This window comes from Monopterus albus, unplaced genomic scaffold (genome assembly GCF_001952655.1).
Source record: "Monopterus albus unplaced genomic scaffold, M_albus_1.0 scaffold28.1, whole genome shotgun sequence".
Classification (NCBI taxonomy): domain Eukaryota; kingdom Metazoa; phylum Chordata; class Actinopteri; order Synbranchiformes; family Synbranchidae; genus Monopterus; species Monopterus albus.
The window spans coordinates 3,632,095-3,652,681 of NW_018127908.1; the positions used below are offsets into that span (position 1 = coordinate 3,632,095).

Below are 20,587 nucleotides of genomic sequence, written 5' to 3' on the forward strand. Positions count from 1 at the left end.
TCTCTGGAGCTGCAGATTCAGGTGATAATTCTCTGGAGGTTCATCACTACAGGCGCTTACACGCTGTCACATTGTTTTCACATTGTCATTTGATACACTGTTATTATAAAAAATATACATTAATTACAGGCGCTTTAACTACAGGTGCTGCCAAACACTTAGAACATCCACAATTCATAACACCTTCGGTAGTAACAGCAAAGGGACACTTTAGTTCCCATTTAACACAAGTCTAATGGGCTTTTTCACAGCAGATGTTTTTGCCATAATACACAGTAAAAAGAGAAGCACGGGTGTAATTAATAATGTTAATGATAGCTGCATTCAGTTCAGGTGGTTCTAGGGTCCTTGTGCCATGTATGCTGCCTCACTGTCATGGATTACATAGACACTGAATGGAACTGGGCCATCATTAATGGTATTAGCCAAGGTTTTTTTTGAATTTATTGTGCTTATGCTTTGTATTTTCTAGCTATGAATGCTTTAAAGAAGACGTCCTAAGGATCCTGACAGACCAAAAAAACTGAAGGAAAGCTAAGTGCAGCTGCTCTGATTTGACTGGGTCACAGTCAGACCAAATAAAAATTGAAACATGACCTTGAAACCTGCAAAATCATACAATTTAAAATTTTTTATGAGTTTGATATACCAAATGATAACTCAGTTTATTAAGAAAGTGATTGACAGATTAATCAGAAAGGAAATAATAAAAGTAGCATCAAATAAAAATACTTAATAATTCACTGTACCTAAGTACAGTAATTGAGCACATGTTACTTTCCACTGCTACAGAAAACTGATATACTATATGTTCCTCCTTCAACAACAACAACAACAGATTTCACCACCAGTGAGAAGAAGTTCAAGGAATCTGTTCACATCATTTAAAACAAGCAATTCTCACTTTGTTGCAACTCTGATTTTTCAGGACACCAGCTGTTGTACTCACCCACTGAGAACAACTATGAAGTCCATGACATTCCAGCCGTTCCTCAGGTAGGAGCCTTTATGGAAAACAAAACCGAGGGCCACCAACTTGATTCCCGCCTCAAAACAGAAGATCCCAATAAAATACGGCTCCGTCTTCTCCTGTGGACAGTAAAGAACAGGGACAGGTCAGCAGAAGTCTGCAGGAAAGAGGATTTGAGCTGATTAATAAAGTAATAGTCACAAACCAGTCATAATGTTAAATCTATGACCAACAGGGTGTGGTTTGTGTACACAACAAGTCCTGTAGCTGCACACAGCCTGATGTATAACAGAACACACATCATTATAACTTATATACACACATTTTCAATATTTTAGAGGTAAACACTGACTGAAGAACAACTCAGATTAATTATTTTAAAGAAATAATACCATAATGGAAAACATACTCCATTATTTATCATATACAATATGTGACTGGAATATTATTATTGATTCATTTATGTGTACATGAAAGAATCAATTTGTTGTTATCAAGGTAGAGCTAGTTTAACACCATATACTGTTTTTAATATAAAATTACCTAAATAAAACATATGTTTTGCATGTAAAGTTTAACAATAGCAGCTACTAACTGAGACTGTAAAATAAATGTAGTGGAGAAAAAAGTACAATAACTCCCGCTACATGAAGTGGAGCAGAAGTCTAGAATGTCATACAATGACAATACTCACGTACAGGTACAATTATGTGAAAACTATACTTAAGTACTGGAGTAAATGTAATTAGTTACAGTACTTTCCACCACTGCAGGTAAATTTGTATGTGGTATTCATCCTCATGTTGTCAAAACCTATGCTGTAGTAGAGTGTAAGCTGTTTTACCTTAAACAGACATTTCTTTCTCATTCTTTTCCCTTTACTGTATCTAACACCTTATTAAAACCCACGGCTGTGAATGGATCATTACATGCCAGTAGCAAAGTATGCACCCTTAACTGAAACAGAGGTTTCCTTGTGGGAATACTGAACATTTTCCACTCTTGACATTTGTGATTTCTGTAGTTTATGCCACAAAAAACAACTTCTTATTATGATCTTCTCATAAACTCTCAAATGACTCTGGTTAGTTTTCACCCCCTGTGTGTGCACATTGCACCGACACACTGCTAAAGAAAACCTCTGTGTGCAGAGGATGTGAAAACAGATTTTATCCTCACCAATCTCTTGGCCATGGGGGTCTTATCCTCTCCTGGGAGGTGCTGCTCCAAGGCCAGGACGACGCAGTTGGCAGTGATGGTGGCAAGGATCATGTACTCGAATGGTGTAAAGGCCGCAAAGTTAAGGAGAGTAGTTTTATCACAACACAAGTATAAAAACGGCACATAAAAGCAAACAAATGAGAAGTAGCAATCAGAAAAACATCTAAAGCTAGAGAAAGATCCATATTGTAGCACTGCAGCTCATATTCCATCATTATGTGGAGGTCAGCATAAGAAGAATACAACAATATACTGTACATTATTATCCAAATAAGTGTTAAGTGCTCATACTGAGTTGAACAAGCTTTAAATGTTCAAATCACTAACAGCAGTAACTGTTCAGTGGGAAAGGGGAAAAAACAGAGATGATGGATGATTAAATGACAGACGAATTATGGCATGGCTCATATTCTCTGGTACTGGAAGAAATCTGTTAGAAAGATTTCTGTATCCATGGCAACCTGCTTTTAAAAGTGCTTTCATGAAGTGAGAAGGAGGCAGGTTAGGGAGAGAAGGAGAGCGCTCTGAAGTCACCTTGGCCTGACTGGTCTGACCATTCAAACTACAGCAAACAGTTCTCATAACTCCTCCGGCTGTCCATAGCTTCTAATTACTCTTCAGTGGTAAGGATTTGCTGTTGCTTATTTAATAATTTATTTAATATTATATATATTTGGGGTGTTAGAGAAATTCACAAGTATGCCAAACCAGTTTTTTTCAAAGATGCACTCCTGTGTAAACATGAAATATGTTACATTTCTCACAAGAAAGTTGATGCAGCCAAGTCTTAATGTCAATTGTTTTTCTAGAAACTCTCACGTTGTTTCCACACATCGTTTCTCAGGATATGGAATAAGGTGTGATATAACTAACGTCATGGTTTGTCAAGCGGAAACATGTGTATGTGTGTGCGCACGGATGAGCCCTACAGGTGTGAACCACCTTGTACTGTATGCACTATACATGCCATAACACTTTCATGTGCTTGTGACTATCAGTCCTTCTCATGAGGCAGCTTGTTATTAGCTCTGCTGCCTGGACTGAAACGGGGTCACTGACTCACAGAGGAGCACTGAGATGGGGCCTCTGGGACCCCTACAGACACACACTGACGGGTTCACACTGCTGTCAATGAGAGTGATTGAAAGTAGCTAAAGTGAGAATTATTAATATAAATCTTGGCCTTCTCCGTTTCTACCTGGTAATATAATGTGTTTTTCCACTCAGTCACCAACTTACATTTGTTTCAATGCATTATGAAAATCAATTTACTGATTCTTGAGTTATGGAATAGATGTTACAGGGTGGCCTTAAAATCTGAAACTGTGCAGCTTACATTTAGAACTTGCCAGCACTGGTGTAAACTGTACACTAAAACTGCAACTAACAATTCAGAATTTTACTATCAATTAATAATTTAATCCATAAAATATCAAGAAATAGCAAAAATGTTCCCCACATTCCGAGGTGGTGTCTTCAGGTATCTCGTTTATCAGAACAACCCCAAACATGTTTTTACAATGATACAAAAAAAAGTAGCAAAAAGTTGCTAATACATTCCATCAACTAATTATTAAACAGACTTAATTAACTGCAGCATTAACTTATAGGTACACTGGTATGACCCTGTAACTTAACTAAGGTACAGAAATTTGGGCTACACTGGACAACAGAAGCCCCAGTAATTAAGTTAACTCGGATTGAGGATTAACTCCCCAATGTGCTGGTGCAGCATCATACAGTACAAAGAAACACCACTGCTTTGAATTCATATGAGCCTGTTTTTCCACTTGGGATCTCAAAACTTGGACGCTATGTGCAAAAATCTGGGTCTCACCCAGTCAGTATTCTGACATGTGCTGCTTTTACAGCCCACAATCCACCACCGTACTACTGGCCAGCTCTCACCCACATACCTCTGCCTCTGTGATACCAACAATCACGTTACCATGCTGCCAGTGGCCAGCTAGTCTTGACCACTAGCCCCACTCCCACACATCCACAGAGCCTGTGGTTAGGTAACAGTGCGAGACTGACACGTTGCACTGAAGGGGGTGTAAGACTGGAGCAGCAGTGGGTAGATATAGCAACAGTGATGTCCTTGAACTGATTATGCTACCAAAATATTTTTATATGTATATCATTTTTCAAGAAATCATGTAAAATATGTATTAGGTAAATAAATAAACTCAGGTAAACAAGTAGCACTGAATAATCCTTATGTCTGACTGGTAATTAATGAATGTGATGAATGTGACTGCACTGGATGTTCACATTCAGTGAATTTGCTCTGAAAAATAACTTCCCTGATAATCTTTTTTTGGTCTACAAAAGTTCGGGAGAAATTAACAGTTGGAGCTGGAGAAGTGCTGCCTGGTGGATTTGAACTGACACCTACTCATGGCCAGGTTCATATTCCAATGAGCACTAAGGCAGCAGAGATGTGCCTACATGCCACCCCCACAGTGCAGAGCTGCTTCTAATGATCACCACATACTAACTTTCCATCCTCTGCCAGCACTGAAGCACATGGAGTGTGCAGATGAATCAAATCAGGGCAAGTTACTTAGCCAAATTATGAAGCGGTTGAATTCAGCTATGCAGAGGAATTTTCTGCCGATTTAAGTAACAGCTGCAGATTTTGCAGATAAGCAAAGTGAACAAAGAGGATGCAAACCAGCTGCACACAGAATGACAATGAAAAGCAATACAGGTCATGCAAAACATAACTTCAGTACTACCACTGCATTTCAGACACTGCTCGTTAACTTGCACTTTTGGCACTTTTTGCACATAACATTCAGGAGTAATTTGTGTTTTTTAAGCTGTTAACATGCTACCTGCCGCTGTCCATGGTGCTGAACTACCAGCCAAGTGCCAACATAACTAATGTTTTTTATGGAAGGATATGGCCATTCAATGATTCTCCTGGCATATTTCCTAATGATGTTATCCTCTGCAAATATGAACAGCGACCTGTTGACGGTGAGGCAGTTCTGCTGGTGGGGGACGGGGTTGTACAGAGCCATGGTCCGAGCCCTCTGCGCCTTGGCTTGTTTCATGGAAGCAGTCAGTGCTGCCGACGCCGCATCCTGCCCGTCTCCGCCGCGCTCCAGGTCTCCATCCCTGGAGTCCACCTTGCTGGGAGCACACTCGTCCCCAAACCGAGCCATTCTACAAAAAGATGAGGAGACTGCCTGCTTAAACTGTTTAACTACAGGACGACTTATAATAAAAAGAACTGTGAAGTGGAGCTAAACCAAAAATGATCCACCTTCAATCCACTGACAGCTTTTCGAGCGCCAAGATTCCCCGAAAAGTTGCAGATTCCTATTACTCCATATCCACAATAAAAAAGGGCTTATATCATTCAGTTGGCTTATATTTTAGGACCAAGCATCCATGTATTTAACGAGGATTCAGGTGCACAAGCTGCAAATACTCAGCATGTTTGTTATCCCATCTGCTTAACAGCGCGTTACAATCAGCTCGCAACAACTTTTAATGGATGCGCGTATCTAAACTCGGAGAAGAACCAAGATCCACGGAGTTTTTACCTTGCAATACCCTATTAACATCCAAACTCGTTTTGATCTGACAAACCGGGAGCTACGTGATCATACACTACTCTACCCTCATCAGCTGGTGAGATCCGGAGGATATCGTCGCAAACTTTACGCATCTTTTCCACACGTTAAACTTGAAAAAAGGAAGATCTCACGTTAAAGCAAGTAGGTTTAACGCGTCTAAACCAAATTCTTTATAAAACCGCACGGACTTCTTCTGTAATCGTTCGAAAATGTACCAAGAGAGGCGCTTGATTTGCTAGATCAGACCTATCTTACAATCTTAACACCTGCTGGAGAATGATCACGCAGCCAGGAGCGCATAAGCTCCGGCAGCCCCCTCCCACAGTTACATTTCATGATGGCGATTTCAAACTGCATCTGAATGAAAGCTGATGAAGAGAAGGGATATATATTGTTACCACAGAAATTAGAATTTGTTTAAAATGAACAAAACCCTTTTCCTGAAAAAAAGAGCCTATATGCAGTAGGCTGTGTGGGTATGTGGTTCAAAAGCCAATTATGTAAAGATGTTTGTGGGTGCTGCGGGAAGAGACAGGGGTGTGAAAACACATTTAACACTAATACTAGAAGCAGTGACAATGCACAGAAAAAGGCAACACATGTGTGGGTAAGACAAACAAGTGAAAGAGCTCATATAGAACAAACTACCTATATAGAGAAGCTATGAGCTTGACACATTTCCCCCATTTAAATGAATTCACTATTTGACAGACAGTTTTGTCATTTTTCCTTAATGGAGACAGACTTGTACTGCTAAAACATTTACAAACTAGGCCATTGTGCTAATATTGGAGTAAATGTCAGGAGTAAAAATAGAGCATGAAATAGATCGTAGGGCTGCTCTCTTTTGAGGGAGAGGAAAAGAAAGCAGGGTCTTTTACACGCTCACTGCCATAAGTGAGACCTCATTCGGCAACTGGGCTCTGTCGCTCCATCTGCTGCTCTCCTCCCCTTCCCACTGTTTTCCTGAAGATGACCACTTCAGCCCCCACAGACATGAGATTACTCAGCCAGGGCTTGGTTCAGCCCTGAAGCTGCTGTTTGTCACTATAATCAACTGCAGGTCCGCATGATATTTTGACACACACTACCACCACCGAGATGCTGAAGTGACAGACTATAAGCTACACAATGCAGGTATCACAGTGTGCAGATGGGCAGCGAGCAAGGGCTCAGACGAGAGATTGTGAAAGCAAGCTGAAAGAGTGACAAATTTATGCTTGGCAAACAAGTTGAGATCTGGGGGAGACAAAAAAAAAAATCGATTTAACAGGATCTATGAATAAGTATCTAACTGAGCTCCAGAAATTCAGCCATGGCTCTGATCCCTCCTCTTCCTAATCTGCATGAAGCAGGCGGGTGTGTCACTTCATGCAAAGCAGTGGAGCAAAAAAGGCTATGCTGACCTATTGAATGGGGAATATAAAAATAGCGTGAGGAGAATCATCAGCATTACGTACAGTTTGCTGATTGATGTTAAAAGTGCACTGTATGTTAATATATTTCACATCCATCTCTACTTTCACCTAAAAATGTCTTACATAAGAACTCATTACCAAAAAAACCCTTCACTTGTATACTGCCCAACAAAAATATTTGTCCTTCTCTGCAAATACCTCTCTCTCTGTGTCTGTGTGTGTGTGTGTGTGTGTGTGTGTGTGTCTGGCTCTCTCTTTGCTGTTGTTTCCATAGCGACATAGCTCTCTTGAATTCCTGCTCCGTTCTTTTCATTTCTGCCAACAAAAGCCATGTTGCACAATAGAGCAACCTCTTCCTACAGAAATCAGTTTCTCCCAACACACACAGACACACACAGCCCTCTGCTCCACTGGGGTCACCGGACATCTTCACAGAGGAAACTGACAGACTACTGTACAGCACCGTTGCTACACTGGTGATCCACTGTACTATACAGATGACCAGATGTACTCTTTTGTTCTGCTTTTGCTCACAACCTACTCAAAGGTGTCTGAAAATAGCTGTGTAAACTGTTAGCAGAATAGCTCACATCATACTGCCTGGGCCTAACAAACCCTGAATGAGCTAAGCTTGAGCAGAAAGGGTCGTTTTTAGCTGAGCAGGGTGTGCAAGAGAATGGTTTTTATAAAAAAACAGATGTGAGATGGGGAGCACAGTAGCCTGGGGTGCACTTTTATGTCCACGGTCCAGCTAAAAACATCTTTAGAAATGTAGTATAAATACTGTAGATGAAACGAGGCCGCAGGTGACACGCACCGTGAGTTAAACATTAATGGGCATACTTTCTGCCAGAACTCTGAAGAGCATTTATATAATTGCAGACAGGCTTTCACCCAACATTGCCTGAAGTGGTTTTAGCATTTTATTTTTCTCTCTGTTCCTTAGCAACAGATTCCACCAATAACTGCCACTTATATTACTGCGTGCCAGTTTACCTTGAAACATATTTACATCACTGTTTTGGTTTCACAGTAAATCTGCATGTTATCAGCAAATAGCTCAGTATATCCAGTATCTGTAGATGAACCTCAAAGAAAAGTTTCGTGTGAGAAAAAAAAAACAAACTTGTCCACACTGAGATATCAGTTATGCAGAATTGTCATATTACATTGATTTTTCTTAACCTTCAACCCTACAGCCTAATAATTAACATTTATATTTTAATAATATTATTTTTTTTATTTGTTTTTAGCTTTGCCAACAATAGATCAACTCTACTGCTTAGCACCAAAGGGATCATATGCTACCCTGCTGCTCTCTACTTTGATTCCCTAGCATCCCCTAATGGACAAATCACCACAGTACATGTAGATGTACAGTAGTGCTCTTATTATAGGCTGTAGTTGCTCATTCTGGAAAGAAATTACATTAAAAATAAAAGAATGTGCTAACGTCTTTGATTAGTTTGAGGAAAAAGACAGAAAGCAAGAGAAAGAGTGACAGTACACCTGAAAATGGATGTGGAGTGGGTGGTGGAGGAACAGTACAGTAAAGAGGAATCAGAGGTTGGAGGAAGGAGGAGGATTGGTGGCTTGTTGGTGGGTTGGGGGTTACACTGATGGCGCACTACTCAACATTCAAGTGCTGGCAAGCAAACAAAAAAATCATTAACTCATCCAGTAGGCCTTAAGCAACATTAACATTCAACTGAAGTCATGTTTGTGTCCACCTGAAGAATGAACATCCAGTATTCATACTCTTTTAGGTTTGTTTTGATCTCCAACTCCTGAGGAAAATATCAGGCTCTTATCTGCTAAATGTGCTGCTGTGTTCCCCACCTTGTTGCTAACTTTGTCTGTCTGCAGTTTGTTTCTGGACAGGTAGTGTGCAGACATGTTTACCCTGCTGGTCTGCACAGCCACAGACCAGTCAGTCGCAGTGAGAGCACAGCTGGTCATAATGTTTTGGCTGACTGGTGTACAAGTCTTTTCATCAGAGACCTTTTGACACATCAGGAAATCCACAGGAATAATAGACATCAATGACCGTATTCCATTTCCAGATCAGCAGCCTTGTTATTCATATTTGCTCACTTGCATGGTTTACTTTGACATCTGTGCACACTAATCTTTACGCCTGTGTTTTCCTATGAAAAGGAGAGTCTGCTATGAAAAAGATCTGAAATATTTAAATTAGATGTACCTTTGTAAGGATAAAGTCAATACAATACAATAAAGTTACATCTTTGCTCATCAATTTCTCAAGATTTTAATTGAATTTAGCAGGTTTTATATGTTTGTAAGCTTTCAGACCAATGGACCCACAAAAGAGGTTTAGTGGGTTGAAAAGTTCTACTGTAAGGCTATATGCAGTCTAATTATGTATGTGTGTTCTTTTAACCTGGCACTTTCACACTTCTCCATGGAGATTTATCATCTTTGCACTTACAATTTAAAAGGAATCCTTTGCCTCTCATTCTCTTTTATACTTACTCCCACTCCTTCCTGCGGGCCTGTGGCGTGCTCTGGATTTTATGAGCCTGGTGAGCCATGATGATGTCCTTCTGTTCCACAAGCCCCCCACGCCGCCGCAGCATGCAGTGGGAGCTCAGAGACCCTGAACCCTGATCCGAGCCATCCTCTTGACCACAAGGCACATCAAAGCTGGCTGCTCGAGGAGGCAGCCCCAAGTACTCAGGGAGGGCATCGGGGACCTGTAGAGAGCAGGAGCGAGCTCCTGAAGCAAGGCTGTGACGGGCAGCAGGGCTGGGCTTCCTCCAGGCCTCAGGCTCAGGAAGGGACAGGGAAGACTGGACATGTGTCTCTCCTCTTGAAGAGTGGGGATTGGGTGAGAGGAAAAGGGACTGGTCTGAACTGGTGAGCATCTCTACAGAGATCAGTAGCCGGTGGTTTCACCATAATGCTACAAATGAGTAAAAAAAAAAGGTAGACAGGTAGGAAAATTAGGAGTGAAACACAGAAAGGCACTGAGACGGTGACCATGGTGAGCATTATACCTGCAAAGCATCAGCATGATAGCATTGTCACTGTGAGCTTGTTAGCATGCATTAACATTTAACTCAAAGCACCACTGTAAGTAGGCTTCACAGAGGTGCTAGTATACTCTTGGTCTTGTTTTCTCTATAAAACAAACTACAGTGGGGTTTCCCCTCACCTAGATGAACTGTTGTATCATTTAGAAACTTGAACGGGGTTAACCTTACATTTTATCATTGCTAAAATCCAAATTTGTTAAAGGGTGGCTATAAAATGTGGATGAGAAACATGGGGAAGATACTGTATACTGACAGTTCCTGAAAAAACTTTAATACCAGTAGTGCATGATGGGGTGAACAAAAGCCATGCAAAAATAGGACCAGTAATAATACTGGTGGGCGGAATAAGACTTTGTACAGAAAGCGGCCTAGTCAAAGCAATGAGGAGACAGTTGAGGAGGCAACATTATATCCTAATTCAGCCTTAATTCAATCACAGGTTTGTGTCCAGATCCTAGATGCAACATAAGACCAGTAAACTTTTATCCTGTTGTTGCTGCCATTGTCCAGTTAAGCATGTGTGTATTACTGAGACAAAGAAATATAGGGCAGATGAGGTGACAAGGGTGGAAAACAGCAAGTTTAAGGCGAGCCGGTCAGAGACAGACGAAACAAGGCTGTTTTCACTGAGCCGGAGCTGAATGGAAGATGACTGAGTGTGGGAGAAGTGAAGCAAAGGCACAGTGACTCACTCATAGGCAGCAGGGCTCCTCAGACATATACTGGACACAGTCTGAGCTGAGCTCTGCCCTCAAATGCAACGTGGCATCCATCTGAAAGCCAGGAGAGGCTACAAGGTCAGCGCACACATTTACACGGGTGGCTTGATGCTGCTGACGGGTGGGCCGCCTGTGATGTTAGCACAGCCATGCAAGTTCAAAAGATTTGTGATACCATGTATTATCAGTCAGTTGTGCAACCAGAGTCATGGGGAAATAAAATGTCAAGGCACTTGTATCAATGGACACGCCTTGAAAAAGCAGCAGGAGCATGGTGGATCCATCATAACTGGGTTACTTATTCAAACCAAAATAAAAGCGACCATGAATGGCAGCATTGATTAGGTTGTTTTATAGATAAGAACATCAAAAAACCTATTGCCATGTGCCTACAGACAGCTGCTGCTGCAGAAAGCATGTATAATTCCTTAAGGTTAAAACGCTTGTGTGGAGACGCGCTCCTATTTTAAATTCAGATTTCTCCTGTCTATAGCTCCTGGCTGCGATCGCCTTCGCTTTAATTAGTGCAATCACTGTAGACCTGCTGGAACAACAGGCGACCCCCTCCCCTCCCGTCTAGTTTGTGCTCGTCAGCTGCAGAAATACATTAACTACCCCATTAGCAGGTGCTGCTAATTAGGGGGCTGTTTCTTTATTCTCCTGGAGTAAAGTGTTTGACGTGCAAGCAGGTGAAGCAACATGGAGCAGCAGGCGTAACAAGTAGAAACATTAGAATAAGGTGCTAAAAAAATGTTCACTGGAAGAAAAGGAACAATGCAGCACTCGAGACAAAGAAACAAAGAGTCAGTCAATTAATGAAATGATTAATGAATATGACAGTTTTACCTCGAGGTGACTCGCGCTCCTTCATCGTCAGAGACCTGATCAGGTGAATCCTAAATTCAGCCCTCTCACTCAGTCCAAGTTTAGTGGTTTGTAGCTGATTTCGCGAGGATTCCTTGAGTGATGATTACCGCTGTATGGGTATAAATACTGCAGGGTGGCAGGGAGCCAGAGGAGTGTAGTTCCGATGAACGTAAACAGGCGTGGGGACAGGAGCGAGGCATAGAAAAGAAATAATCCCAACCATCTTCACTAGCAGGCTGCGGTAATGAGTCACTTTGTGGTCACAATGAATGGCTGGCTTTAAACTTCATTCCTAGAGTTCATTACAAATGTGCACTGTTCTTCAGTGGCGAGGAGCTATTTGCCTGTACAAAGATCAAATGAGATGAAAGAGATCCAGCAAGTGCAACAGGTCTGCAGGCGGTTGTTCACTGAAACGGTGGTATACTTGAACTCTGATGTATTTACCACTAGATGGTAGACTAAAGCCATATAGTGGAGAAGGATGGGCATCAAAAGTAGTTAAGGCACTGGCAGAGTGAACAGTGTGTGTTGTAAAGAAGCTTACCTTCCCTTCATCCTCATATTACTTCAAATACTATTAGCTTACTTTTTACTACAGGTTTCATCTAAGGTGTATTTTAAGGGCACCTTTTTGTGTACCAGCAGGGCCGGCCCAAACTCTTTTGGGGACCAACACATTTTGTATACCCCCCCAAACCCTCAATATAAGCAGGATAAATAAGCAGTGGTAAAATAAGTATTCATATCATTTGTTTAATATAAAGAAGCTATAATCAATATGTTTATAACAATGACAATGTAAAAGAGACAACATGAAAGGGGTCATGTAGATTCAGTTGTCAGCTGAATCTACAGCTCCCCTCAGTTTTACAGTTTCATAGAGATTGTATAGATGTCATATTTTTACTGTTTTTGTTCACTCTCAACACTCAAGTATGTTTTGTAGCTGTTTTCGGGTGAAGTCCACTGTACACTGCTTGTCAAGCCGCTACAGCAGATGTGCAGTTAGCAACTAGAGAGTGGATCGTTTAGGGGTAGAGACCAAAAACAGAGCTAAAACTTGCACTTGCCTGTTGCTGGATGTGTAAATAAGCAACTTTGCCAAAAGGTGATATGTCAATATTTTGTTGACAACTTGGCTCCTTTTCTTCAATCTGGCTAAAAATCAGCAATACCACAGGGTAAGTAAAGGGCTTTTAAATTAGGGCTTTTACTTGTAAAATTTAGCTAATTTCTAATTGTTATATAAGACAAAGTACAGAAATATTTTGAAAAAAATTTATTTAAAACTATTTCAAAAGAAACTGATCCTTATCACCTTCATGAAGGTAAAATTGTATGATTGTTGTATTATGTAGTGCACTAGTTTTAGCTAGGTGTATCTAATAAACTACTGTGTTTTACCTAGATTCAGTGAATAAGGTCGAGGATCATGCACATTTAGATGTTCATTTGATAAAACCCAGCACTTTTGGGGAAGAAAAATTTAACTTGATCAATGTTAGATAATACTGAAACTCAAATGAAATACAGTGATACTTATTTTTGTAAGAAAAAAGTCTCAACTTATTCCAGCACTGAAGAGAAATGTTTGATTTAGAAAAGTAATTTAAAATTTGTTGAAAATCATACAGTGTATAACAGTAAGACATTTTAAAACCCTTTTCAGGCAAATGTGTGTCCTGTGTCTGAAATAAAGGACAGGCTGCGTTTACTGTGATCAAAACAAAGTCCTTATGGTCCTTGTAGTTAATTAAAAGGTCAGCCATGTTCATTTTAACCAATCCTGTTTTTCCCTGAGCTGAGGAAGTGCTACTAGCAGTGGGACTGAGAGCAGTGCAGAAACCATCTGCTGCCACCAGCGCTGAAGGGTAAATGAAGACTTCAAATCCACACATGTGGCACGTTCACATTCAAACTATATTTCTGTGTCTAAATCCATTAATTTATGTCCTGGGAAAACGTTTCATATTGTCTTAATCAACTGATGTGTTTTGCAGTGATGAAGCCTAGATACCAATGACTAGAGGAAGTGTTCAAATATCTTTGAACTACTCTGTAGCTGTTGTTGTTATACGGGTCTCATTGGATTTTGTGATAAAGACCACTAAGTACCACATTGTGTGAATTAAATATGGATTTCAGTATTTTTACAATGTGGTATTAATACAGATAAGTATGAATGCTAGCTCTAGTTTGAGCCATTTGTACTGTACAAGCTAAACACTAAGTGAGCAGAACAGAAAGTGAAAATATTCCTGCTCATGTATTCTGTAATTTAAAAAATATTTTTAGTGTCCGTATGAGCTGTGAACACTTGGCATTTATTGTGCATCTGAGTTTCATTCTACCAAAGTGTGAAGTTATATTTTGATAATTCAGAGAGATGTCTTCAGTGGCTCTCACTTTTTGATCATGACTCCTTAAAATTAAAACAACTCCTAGTTGACTGTTAAACAGTTCAACCAAAGACTTTGCCTGTCTGGGTTGTTTCCGCTGATTTAAGGTGCAAAGACATTCAAGAAAAATACAAAAATTTCTGAATTATTTTAAAAAATGTGATGGGCAGAAAATATGTTTTCCTATGTAATAATACCATCTCATAACCAAGCTTCAGACAGTGATTGCACAATACTTATATCGCTATACAAGTATAGCCTTTGTTATGTTTTACAGTGTGTGTATTAGCTAAAAATAGAATTGTACAGAATAGTACAACATTGCAAATTGTGGAAAAAAAAATTTTTTTAATTTTTGGTTTGAAACGGAGATCTTAATCAAAGCGCTCACATCTAAATTCATTTTAAATTTAGCTAATTTTCTGAAATGTCAAGGAACCAAAAAGGGTGTTTTAATCATCAAGAGTCAATTTATTTTCATATTCTAAAATGCAAAGGACATAACAGGATTTGAGAATAAATCCAAGGTTGAGTGCACAAAAATGTTCCACTGCAAGCGATTATGTACAAGAATGAAATCAACAAATCTTTACAGAATTCAACAGGTACTGCATCGATATTTAGAGTCGGCTCTTTGAACCTAATAATGTAGATTAGACTGGACTGAATTCATTTGTACCCAAGAAATTTTCACATCACATCACAATCGTTAGTTTACATTTCAGTGAACTTCATTTGCGGAATTAAAAATTCACCTTTAGTGCATTAAGGACCACTTTATGCTTTTTATTTTTCATACATTAGAGATTAAAATGCTATGTGACCTCATAAACAGGCCCGTTAACATCAACTTGTAAAAAAGAACAACCCAAATGAACATCTTCTACATCTGTTCACCCATACACGCCACCCTGGCTAAAAATTGCAATTTGATTGTACCATCATTGTATAATTAATGTCAACATTAGTGTGACATAAGAACTTTAAGAACCAATAGTAAATCCTTAAATTGTTTCGCTTGCAACATGAAGAATAGTTGCCACAAACATTTGGCTTTTTTTTTCTGTCAAGCAGATAACCTGTAAGTAAATCTCTGTCCAACAAGTTTTACAGAAACATTAGCCTGGTAAGATAACGAGTTAAAAATTAGGGCTGGGTGATATGGACACATCCTTATAAAGATCATTGTGTAACTTTGTCTTTTTACAAAATCCTCCTTTGTCCACAGTTTTGTAAAGTATATTTGGACCCAGTATACTTGCTCACAGGTGTAGTTACAATGTATTTTTATTCATACCATGTTCGTTGCTGTTAGGAAATGTTTTCTGGAAATGTTGTCATTTTAGACACATATACTGTAACGTTCATTTTCAGAGAAAGACAACAAAATGTTTGCATAATGATCCAACCATGTGATGCAGCGGGGTAGGTGCACAATCCAGCCAGAGTAAAATGACAATTATGTAACATGAGCAATGAAGAATATTTATACACTTTGATCATCACAGTTAATGTAACTCACCCAGCCCTAGTTTAACTTAACACCATGATAATTTGAGACTGATCACCATTTCTCCCAGTGTCAGTCTGTGAAACAACACTGCATTTTGCTGGAATTATGACTCTACTGAATACAAGATACAATGGATTTGAAAGCTATAATTCAGTTCAACACTATGCGTGCTATAGAAGAGAAGCCAAAAACACTTATCAGTTTAAATAAAATCAAATAACACGGATGAGCTTAAATAAATGAGTTACACAAGTCTTGTTTTCCTTTTTTTTTCTTTCCAAACATTCAGTAGGGAATAACGAAAGTGCTCTGGTCAAACCTGTAAAAAAATAATTTATACACACCCCCACAAAATTGTCACAAAATTGTTGTTGACAATTGTTGTGTTTTATCGATGGTCCTCCCCACAATCACACTGCTGCTCCTTGGTCTTGCCGCGCATTGGTTGGATTAGTTGTCATTTGTTAAAGGGAAGGCAGGCAGGCAGTATGACGGTGGAACAGGCTGGGCCCGCTAAAGGCTCTGCCACCTCTCCCTCCAACTCTGTCCATGTTCCTTTCTCAGGGCTGTAGCAGATGGTAGAAGACTTATAGGCCCCCTGAGGAAAAACCAAGATCAAGTCATTCTCAGTCACCCTCATAGTGCTGTTTAGATTTCTAACTGAAAAAAGGATGGATTCATAAAAAACATCAGGGATGTGCTAAAAGGAAAAGTGGTGAATTTCTATATTTGTCACAAAAATTACATGAAAATAACAAACTAGAATTACTGCTTTGCGGTTGTATGTCTCTCCAACCAGTCAAATTCACAAGAATGGCACTGACGTGAGGGCAGTGACCTTGACCTTTAACCACCAAACTCTAATCACTTCATCTTTCAGTACAAGCAAATATTTGTGAAGAAATTCCATCAGGGAGTTCCTGTCACATTGCATTCATTGTAAGGTCACAGTGTCCTTCACCTCTGACCTTTGACCATTAAAATCTAATCAGTTCATCCTTGAAGCCAAATGGACACTTGGGCCAAGTTACAAGAGATTCATGAGATATCATATTCACAAGAATGGGACAAATGTGATGTTAATGTGACCTTGACCTTTGACCTCTCGCCACCAAAATCTAATCATCAGTTCATCATTGAGTCCAAGTAGACACTTGTGCCATATTTGAAGAAATTCCTCAAGCTTTTCCTGACATATTGTGTTCACAAGAATGGGCTGGTCGGCCGGACAGCCCAGGGACACTGTCTCTGGCCGCGGCTACCACCGGCACAGAGGCATGAAAGTGAAATATTTGAAATAAGAAGTAATGGCTGATATCTTATTCCTCTGTGCCGTAAACCTTCATTGTCGACGCCTATTAAAAACATATGAATGAGCCACACTGTTGCACAGGATTACAAGTTCCTTCATTATGATGAACACTAATTTATTTTGAGTCACACACCACCTTGCTGCTGAAAAGTAAATACTTGCTGGTGCACCATATGTGTATTAATCTGCTGTTGAAAATAGTCCCCAACAAATCCACTATTTATTCCTGTTTGGGTAACATTTGCCAGAAATGAAAGTGCCCAGGTGTGTAAGAAAATTAATGAGTTTTTTTAAAAAGCATAAAATTATATATTCATGACCAGTGCCACAGACAAGGTTGGGAAGTCGTAAAATACTGAGATGTCTCTAACTAAAACATTATGTTTAACTGTGCACTAGTACCCTGGCTATTGGAATATCCCTGATGTGCATGTAAACATCCTGGTTTCAGAAACTTAAGAGTACCCTGATAGTAACCAGGATACTGCAGCATACTGTAAACACCTTATACTAGTGTCTAAACATTCTCTGTTGGTACAAAACAAAGTAGCTAAAATGGTGGGAAATTAAGATAGCTACAGGTAGATGATAAGAAATATGTTATGATATGAATGAGTAGGTTTCATGATCCACTGAATGCCACTGAAAAAGTATAACTCTAACTGTGCCTATAACCACAGTTCTTACTGGTTTTGTGTCATGATTCTTGTAATGTCTCCTCCAGACACTAGAGGTCCCCAGACTTTTCCCCTCTTCACAATCACCTGATTCTGGCCTGCTCGCATGTTTCCCATTCCCAAATCTTTATACAGTACTGGACCACTGCCCTTAACTCCTCACCAGATTGTCTATCATGCTTACCCAGTCATAGTTTTATGACTATTTTCGAAATATGTCAGTTTTGAATATTTTTGCCCATTTTCGAAATATGTCAGTTTTGAATATTCTGCTTAGTTTTTTGGACTCTGCCTTTGTTGGTTCCCCTTTTGGTCTTTTGCCTCTGCTCATACTGTTAATCTGTTTTCTGACTTCTACTTGTTTGGACTTTGCTTCCTGTTTTCCATGCCTAGTTTCACCTGCCTGAACTGGCCTTTTTTTTCCTGTCTTTTCTTTCTTTCTGCATCTGCCAGCTTGCGTTTGTCTGCATTTGGGTCCAATCTCTTTGCTATTTCTCATTCAAAGCATGTCAAAAATATACAATAACACAAGTCTCATTCTTTGGTATAAAATAATCTAAAAGAAAATTCTGTACCATGCTCCAGCTATAGCCCCCCACGAGGAAGATGCTGTCATCCAGAACAGCGCAGCCTGGGCCACTGCGACCCTCCAGGATGGGTGTCTGCAGGATGTTCCACTGGTCAGCTTTTGGGTCATAACACTCAACCAACATTACGTCTAGGTGGGAGAAGCCTGTGAAAGGAGGAGTATAGCTCTTTTAAAAACATGCAGGAAACAAGTGGTGTTACTGTGAGTTCAGTTTAATATGAAGCTTAATCAACTTCAAAGGCCCCGGAAACACATATTTGCCATCGGTCTCTTACTCTGAGCAATGTTTCAGTTATTTCTGTGTGCACTCTTTTTACTAGTTTTGAAAAAAGCAGGATTCCACTGGTAAAAGGTGAGGCCATATATTTGTGTGCACCAGTCAGGATTTAGCAACACTCATATCAAAATTTAAATATGGTTGTGGGATTGTTTGCTTATGTTGCTGGGTCTCTGTAAATAAAATTAGCAGATATTTTAAGTGTTAATGCTCTTAACAAATGTAAGGATTTCTTTTTTTTTTGCAAAACTTTGACTCGTGATTGTTGCATAAGTAGTTGTGAATATTTTAAAAATACAGTACAGCAGAATATTGCATCACATATATATGGTAGGGTTGTCGTTCTAGGTGCAGTTTGGTGCAGTTTGATTAACTTTGAACCTACAGTACCTGCTCAGTTAAAATAGTGATGTACCATCGTTTCCATTTGTCTTTGAATGTGGCTACAGTTGAGACAGATCTTGGCACATTTTTGGAAGGTTTTCATGAACTCAAATTAAAACTGTGGCAGGAAAAATCCAATTAGAGTTTGAAAATTGTACACCATCTAAACATGCATCTACCAGCCTCTTAAATTAGTACTGAAAAACTGCATTTTCACAGAAACACATAAGTGTTCAATTCGGCTTTTCATAAATCCCATTCAAATGTCAGCATTCAGGTTTGCTGATAAAACACAAATGCACAACACATAACTGTACTTCACTTGTTTGTTCAGTTTTTTTTTCATTTTGTACCTTGAATGGTGAAGTGTGAAAGACAAGGGGCACTACACGTTGCACGGTGTAATGAAGGTCATCGCCTGCTCATAATGGCAGAATCTCTTTCACACCATTTTGACCCACTTTCTGTCCATTTGCTAAAATGCTCCAGTACTTGCCTTTCAAATGGTTTCCACCAATAGCATATAGGCGGTCATTCATTCCAGCCAGGACATGAATGGCACGTTTTGTGTTCATATCCTGTTTCCTAGCCCACACATCCATTATAGGGTCATAACAGTAGAGCCAGGACACATACTCGCCATTGTGCACTCCTCCTGCAACAGGTAAACACAACATTATGCCTTTGATACTGTAATGAAATACAAACAGTAGGTAGATGCTCATGTTCTCTGTAGGGGAAATGACTCGTCTGTGTAAACGAATCAATGTTAATTTTTATTTTAAAATTAACTGATTTATTACTGAATCTACTGTAATAAATACCAGGGATTCCATGTACAAACTGTCTTCTTACTAATTGCAGTGGGTCACAATGAATGGTGCCTTCTCCAACCTGCTCTATTCAAGCACAAGGTTGGTGCTTTTATTCCTTTCTTTTAGTTTCACATTGTAATGACTGGCGTGGTGCATAATACAGTGCAACTATTAGTGATCATCTACCTGTATTTTTGGTTTATTACTGCCATTTTAGAAAAGAGAGGCCAAAAACAAATCTGTTATACAGGAGGGTGATTAATGAACAAACTGTAAGGAGGCTTAAGGAGGACTTAAGGGGGAAGGACTGGGAAGCGGTTTACAGAGAGGAAGACTTAGACAAAGCATATGAACAATTTTTAAATATATTTAAGGACGTATATGAAAGGAACTGCCCTCGTAAGCAGTATAAAAACAAAAGGAATTACAGTGGGAAACCGTGGATAAGTAAGGGATTACAGAATGCATGTAAAAAGAAGAATGTGTTATATAAGGAATTCATAAAGGACAGATCAAAGAAGACGGAAGTAAAATATAAGGCGTACAAGAACAAATTAATTGAGATTCTGAGGAGATGTAAGAAACAATATTATTCTAAAGTATTAGAGGATAATAAAAATAACATGAGAGGTACTTGGAATATATTAAATAAATTGATTAGAAATAGTCCCAGCAAGAGTAACTACCCCCAATATTTTATGGATAATGACACACCGGTCAATAGATTGGAGGATGCAGTAGATAAGTTTAATAGGTTCTTTGTGAATGTTGGTCCTA

General features: G+C 39.5%; 2 protein-coding genes across 2 annotated transcripts in view; both read right to left on the reverse strand.

The window, feature by feature from the left end:
- cacna1eb (calcium channel, voltage-dependent, R type, alpha 1E subunit b) overlaps nt 1-12,239 on the reverse strand; it is a 48,648-nt gene extending 36,409 nt beyond the window's left edge. The window contains exons 1-5 of the mRNA XM_020595874.1: nt 11,821-12,239; nt 9,693-10,122; nt 5,102-5,365; nt 2,150-2,255; nt 950-1,089 (exon numbers count right to left, since the gene is read on the reverse strand). Of these exons, the coding sequence (XP_020451530.1) occupies nt 950-1,089; nt 2,150-2,255; nt 5,102-5,365; nt 9,693-10,084 (902 nt within the window). The 5' untranslated portion in view covers nt 10,085-10,122; nt 11,821-12,239. The remainder of the gene's footprint in view (nt 1-949; nt 1,090-2,149; nt 2,256-5,101; nt 5,366-9,692; nt 10,123-11,820) is intronic.
- Nucleotides 12,240-14,753: 2,514 nt separating this feature from the next.
- Nucleotides 14,754-20,587, reverse strand: part of klhl14 (kelch-like family member 14) — an 18,020-nt gene continuing 12,186 nt past the window's right edge. The window contains 3 exon segments of the mRNA XM_020595601.1: nt 14,754-16,354; nt 18,321-18,478; nt 19,492-19,650. Coding sequence (XP_020451257.1) covers nt 16,214-16,354; nt 18,321-18,478; nt 19,492-19,650 — 458 coding nt within the window. The 3' untranslated portion in view covers nt 14,754-16,213.